The following is a 6,281-nucleotide window of genomic DNA, read 5'->3' as shown; positions in this document are numbered from 1 at the left end:
GACTCTGCTGACTCCTCCATCAGCGTGTCCTGGTCCCCACGCGAGTACAGGTGGAACAGCAGCTCCGAGAAGATGAACTCCTTGGTCTGAGAGTGGGCAAAGAAGGAAGGAGGTTGGGACCTGATGCCTGTGCTGCACTGGCCTCCTGCCGGGCCCTGGTGGGACTGTGTGCTGGACTTGGAGCCCTGAGTATGGCTTTTCAGATGTGGCTTCTACACCACTTAGACTCAAAGATCTGCCTCCCCACAGCCCTTTTCTCACTCAGAAAGGGACATTGAGGTCCAGAGGAAAAGTCACGTGTCCAAGGTCACAGATCTGGGAGGGGACCCTGGACCTATCATGCCACCAGGACACCTGTCTACTCTCGTTGTTTCAAAATGTTTTTCGAGATAGGATCTTGCTCTGTCACTAGGCTGGAGTACAGTGGGCGAGATCACCGCTCATGGTCTGGAACATGCCCCCTCCGTGGACCTGGTCCCATAGGGCTGGTCGGCATCTCCCCCAGGCCAACATGGCCACCTGCATCTCCAGTGCCAAAGGAACCTCCTGTCCCCATGAGGCGGTGCACGCATGTTGTTGATCATGATGTGCATGGTGGTCTTGGGCATGACACCAACCATGAGGTCCCACACTGTCTTGTTGACAATGACCATGTAGGACTCCACCAGGTTCTGGGTAGTTTCCATTTACCGCTCCAGCTGTGGGTCCATGGAGTGCATGAAGCTGTCGGAGCCATTCTCCTCGCCCTTGCTGTCCTGTCATGGAGCACACAAGGGCATCAAGGTGGCCAGGCCATGCAGCCAGGCTCCAGGGATCCCTAGGATCTCAGCCCCTCCAATGGTACCTGGAACATTGAGGCACAGAGAGAAGCAACTGGCCTGAACACACACCCAGCTCTAGACGGTTTCACGCCTCTGCCTCTCGGGACCACAGACTCCTGTGATTCAAGTCTTGTCTTAGTTCTGACTCTAGTATCCAGAATTTGCCTCAAGTTACCAATCCAGAAATTGTAAAAGAATATCTCCAAGTTCCTTGCTTGAAGACCTGGCCAGAGCTTGTGCCAGGCTGCAGATGCCTGGCAGGAGGCAAGAAATGGGCACACTCACTTTCCCCTTGTCCTGGGAGGCCCACTCACCAACACTGCCACCCCTGCTGCCACCAGGGAACACGGCAAAGTAGACACACACACAGAGGAAAATGGGAAGTGTTGAGTGAACCTGGGACACTGCACCCCAGCTTTAATGTGTTGTTGAATTCAATTAGCTAATATTTTGTTGAGGATTTTTGCATCAATATTCATCAGTGATATTGGCCTGTAGTTTTCTTTTTTGGATGTATCTTTGGTTTTGGTATCAGGATAATACTAGCCTTGTAGAATGAGTTTGGAAGTCTTCCCTCCTCTATTTTTGGAATCGTTTGGGTAAGGTTGGTATTAGTCTACTTCAAATGTTTGCTATAATTCAGCAGTGAATCATCAGGTCCTAGGCTTTTCTTTGCTGGGAGACTTTTTATTACCACTTTGATCCCATTATTTTTTATTGGTATGTTCAGGTTTTGGATTTCATCCTGGTTCAATCTTGGTAGTCTGGATGTGTCTTGAAATTTATCTAGTTTTAGTAGGTTTTCCTATTTGTTTGCATATAGTTGCTGATAATAGCCACTAGTTTTTTGTTTGTTTGTTTTTTGTTTTTTTGAGTGGGGGGGAATGGAGTCTCACTCTGTTGCCAGGTTGGAGTGCAGTAGGGCGATCTCGGCTCACTGCAAGCTCTGTCTCCCAGGTACATGCCATTCTTTGCCTCGGCCTCCCAAGTAGCTGGGACTGCAGGCACCCACCACCACGCCCAGCTATTTTTCTGTTATTTTTAGTAGAGACGGGGTTTCACTGTGTTAGCCAGGATAGTCTCGATCTCTTGACCTTGTTATCTCTCTGCTTCAGCCTCCCAAAGTACTGTGATTACAGGCGTGAGCCTCCGCGCCCAGCCTGAGTTTTTGCGGTATCAGTTGTCATGTTTCCTTTTGTTTGTCGGTGTTGTTAATCTTTTCAAAAAAACAACTTTTAAAAAATTATTTTATTTTATTTTTACTTTTGGAGACAGAGTTTTGCTCTGTCACCCAGGCTGGAGTGCAGTGGCACAATTTCAGCTCACTGCAACCTCTGCCTCCCAGGTTCAAGTGATTCTCCTGCCTCAGCCTGCTGAGTAGCTGGGATTACAGGTGCGCACCACCACGCCTGGCTAATTTTTCTATTTTTAGTAGAGACGTGGTTTCACCATGTTGATCAGGCTGGTCTTGAACTCCTGACCTAATGAGGTGCCCACCTTGATCCCCAAAAGTGCTTGGATTACAGGCATGAGACACCATGCCCAGCCAACATTTTGTTTTTAAATTTTACTTATTTACTTTTTTTTTTTTCTTTAGAGAAAGGGTCTCATTCTGTTGCCCAGGGTGGAGTGCAGTGGTGCAATGACTCATTGTAACCTTGAACACCTAAACTCAAGAGATCCTCCCACCTCAGCTTCATGAGTATCTGGGACTACAAGCCTGCACCACCACACCTGGCTAATTTTTCTAGTTTTCGTAGAGACAGGGTTTTGCTATGTTGCCCAGGCTGGTCTTGAACTCCTGGCCTCAAGCAATCCTCCTGCTTTGGCCTCCCAAAGTACTGGGATTACAAGCATGAGCCACCATACCTGGCCTATATATACATTTTCTTTTCCAAGCTATATAAAGTATGCTGTATGCATCCTTATGGAATTTGTTTTTTTCACTTAATATTATATTGCTAAGATTCTTATTGTTGTTTATAGCTGGCGTTCATTCTTTTTGACTGCTTGTGACCTCACCAGAAGATAGAGATCCCGAGATCTCTTAAGAACTGCTGCTGGGAGTATACACTGGTATGACCACTTTGGAAAACAGTTTGGCTCCATCTCATAGGGTTGAATATTCACACTCCTCCTAGCCCAGCAATTCTACTCTAAATGCAACAGAAATTCTTGCCTATATAAAACACGGTATGTGGACAAGGAATGTTCCTTACAGCTCTGTTCAAAATAGCAAAAACCTATTGCCCATCAGCTGGAGAGCAGGTGACTAAATTGTGCTTTTTATTCCTTTTGATTTCCTGTAGTCTTATGATGCAAGTGGCTTTCCTATGGCTAGCTTGGGGAGGGGGATACTCTTGGCAATCTGTGGTGGCAGTCCTGCTTAGCCCTAGGGCAATCGGTGCTGCCCAAAACAAGAGTAAATAGAACAAGGTGCCCCATTGAGCCAATGCCTTGGGTCCCTGAAGGTATAGTCTATACCTGTAGGAAATATCCATCATACAAAACAGTCTCTTCAAATGCTTCTGGGCTGAGTCCAAAGGACACCGTCTCCCAAAACATTACAAAGTTTATTGGGGCTACCATTTATCAAGCATTTATCATGTACCTGATCATGTACTAGTGTACTAATTGCATGCATTATTTTATTATTTTATTTATGTACTTATTCATTTATTTGAGATAGGGTCTCTCTCTATTGCCTGGGCTGGAGTGCAGTGGCACAATCACGGCTCACTGCAGCCTCAAACTCCTGGGCTCAGGTGGTCTCACCTCAGCCTCTCGAGTAGCTGGGACTACAGGCCTAAGCCACCAAGTTCAGCTCATTTTTTAAAAAACATTTTCATAGAAATGAGGTCTGGCTTTGTTGCCCAGGCTTGTCTCGAACTCCTGGCTTCAAGTGATCCTCCTCCTGCAGCCTTATTATTGCATTTAATCTTCGCCATCACTCTATAAGAGTGCCTGGGGGTAGGTGCTCCACACAGTAGCAATATAGCAACCTCCACTCATAGGTGACAACAAGACTCAGTGTAGTCAAGCAACTTTTCAAAGGTCACACAGCTGGAGGGTAGCTGAGCCAGGATGAAGACTTAAGACTCTAAAGCTGGTGCGCCAGTAAATGAGAAAATCTCTGGGGGTTCAGGATAGCTTCCTCCCAAGAAATCTTTCTCCAAAGATTCTAAAAACAATGACAGATCCATCTTTCATAAAACTAACAAAACTAGTTCCCCTTCATTTTGAGGGGGAGGAGGATAAATGTTAGATAAGCTCTAGGGTATCCCATTTTAATCCTACATATTTGTAAGGCAACTGCCAGGACAGCACCACAAACCTAAAGAACCATGCACAGCTGTCTCTGTGGGAATGGCATGTCCATGGATGTAAAGATTTTCCAATGTGTGCTTACAGGCCAGTGGCATCATCCTCAGTCACAGGGTAAAGGGCAGCTAGGCCTGGTCTGCTAGGCACCACCGTGAGAATCTGCTGAGCTTTCCAACTAGTTTATCTGTTGTTTGCAATGAAAGATGCCCTGAAAAGAAGGTGTGTGGGTGGGAAGGGTTCTGATTTGAGGTCCCCTGATCTGGGCATGATCTCCTTCCCCAGTCTCAGGAATCAGGGACTCCATCTATATACACAGGATCAAGCTATGTCCCCCAACCCCCTCTTTCAACCAGGTGCCACCCTCTGCTTCTCTTCCATAGACAGCCTAGAGCTGCCAGCATTCCCTTAGGATCTGTGCCCTCGGGCCTGGCTTAATTTTTTCCTCTCCAAAGAGCCATCTGTAGGGCCAGAGGCTGACAAAGTCTAACTCATTACTGGATGCCAGTTCCTCTGCTTGGCTTTCAGTGATTCCTACCTTACCCTGGGGTTTTATGTTTCTTGGCTCAACAGTAACATTTCTCATTCCTCCACAAGTTGAATTGCTCACTCCAGCCAACTGAAGCATGCTCTTCCTGACACAGTTAGCTCTAGGCACATGGTTGGTGCCAAAAAAAAAAAAAAAGAAAAGAGCATTATGTCAATTTCATTGATCAACAAAAGCGATGACTCCACTGCCAAGTCAAGTTGATAGTGCCTGGGCCTCTGAGTTCAAGAGCCTTCTAGACAAAGAGCTCTGAGCTGAAACAAGAGCATGCACACATGTGCATCTCTCTGGGTCTGATGAGATAATTTGGATTCTTGGTTGTTATCCTTGATCGTTTTCCTGTCTCATTAATGCACGTGTAGCCAACACAATAAGAATCATAGCTAATAACGGCTAAAGCTGAGGACTTTCCTGGGCCAGGCAGTGGCTTTAAAAACTTTAAAGTTTTCACATAGACTCTCATTGAATAATTTCTGTTTTTCAGATCAAGAAACTGAGACTTACTATCACATTTGGGATTAAGTTAAAAAAAAAAAAAAAGAAACTGAGGCTTAAAGCTGCCAAGTATTTCACAGCCAGCAAGTGGCTAAGTTGGAACCTGAACCCAGGCAGTCTAGCCCAGGGATCCTGTGCCCTTACCCATTATCCAGTGTTGGCTACACAAAACTAATGTGTACACATCTTCAACTATAGTTTAAGTGGATGACATATTTTTCACTATATTTTATGTAGGTGACTTTCAGTTTGGGGGTATTCTACTTACATAATCTATTCAGCTGGATATTAACTGAGAACAAATAGAAACTAATGAACTCTGAAAAACATAAAACATGAGCAACATGATGTCACCACAAAAGACAAATCAGCACATAGCCTTCTTGTGACTGTATTTTGCCCTGGAACTAATAATCAGCCTGAACTCAGCAGTGCTCTGTTCCCTTGGGAGACACACCCACTCACCCACCCTTGGGACACACACACACACACACGAGTTTGTGGTTATGCCGCGAGTGTGAGGAAGGGATCAGATGGGTCGCACAGAAAGGTGCTGCGTCAAGGGGAGGAGGGGGCAGCCAGGAGCGAGTGCACGCTCTGGACTGGTGTACCCGCCGAAACGGGTGCGCGCGGGTGCGCCGGGTTGAGGCGTGAGGGTTGTGGGGTGAGGAGTGAGGGGTGACAGGGACAGTGGCAGGGTGGGGGCAGCCCTTTCCCAGGTGGTAGCTGGGGCCGTGGTGCTGTTGCCCTTTTAATCTGCGGCTTGACAGGAGCCTTGCCTCCTGTCTGTGGAGTCAGTTACAAATGGAGCAGCCCCCCAGGCCGCCACACAGCTCCCGCCAAGGCCTCCGTGCCCCTTGCCATTTTCCAGCCGGCTCCCACCAGGGTCCAGGCGGCGGGGAGAGGCCGAGTCGCTAGAGCTCGGCCGGGCGGTCCTGCCAGGTGGTCTGGGCCATGACCACAGCTCCGGAGGAGGGCTCCCCTTCTGCGCCCCTCCCCGCGGAGATGAGGGGAAGATGTCCGTGTCAGGGTTCAAGGCCAAACTGAGGTTGCTGGCGTCTATCTTCCACAAGAACCAGGAGCCCAGCCGCCGCTCA

The 6,281-nt window shown here is 47.6% G+C and overlaps 1 protein-coding gene and 1 pseudogene across 1 annotated transcript in view; one reads left to right on the top strand and one right to left on the bottom strand.

Annotated features, from left to right (window-relative positions):
• The window catches only part of LOC105531824 (putative GED domain-containing protein DNM1P46), a 5,200-nt gene extending 430 nt beyond the window's left edge, over positions 1-4,770 (bottom strand). Inside the window, 3 exon segments of the mRNA XM_011969826.1 lie at positions 4-88; positions 553-755; positions 4,681-4,770. Coding sequence (XP_011825216.1) covers positions 4-88; positions 553-755; positions 4,681-4,770 — 378 coding nt within the window.
• Positions 4,771-5,717: 947 nt separating this feature from the next.
• LOC105531823 overlaps positions 5,718-6,281 on the top strand; it is a 10,043-nt pseudogene continuing 9,479 nt past the window's right edge.

This window comes from Mandrillus leucophaeus, unplaced genomic scaffold (genome assembly GCF_000951045.1).
Source record: "Mandrillus leucophaeus isolate KB7577 unplaced genomic scaffold, Mleu.le_1.0 Scaffold91, whole genome shotgun sequence".
In the NCBI taxonomy this organism is placed as follows: domain Eukaryota; kingdom Metazoa; phylum Chordata; class Mammalia; order Primates; family Cercopithecidae; genus Mandrillus; species Mandrillus leucophaeus.
Note: the sequence above shows the minus strand (reverse complement) of the source record. Positions and strands in the feature narration are given on the sequence as shown.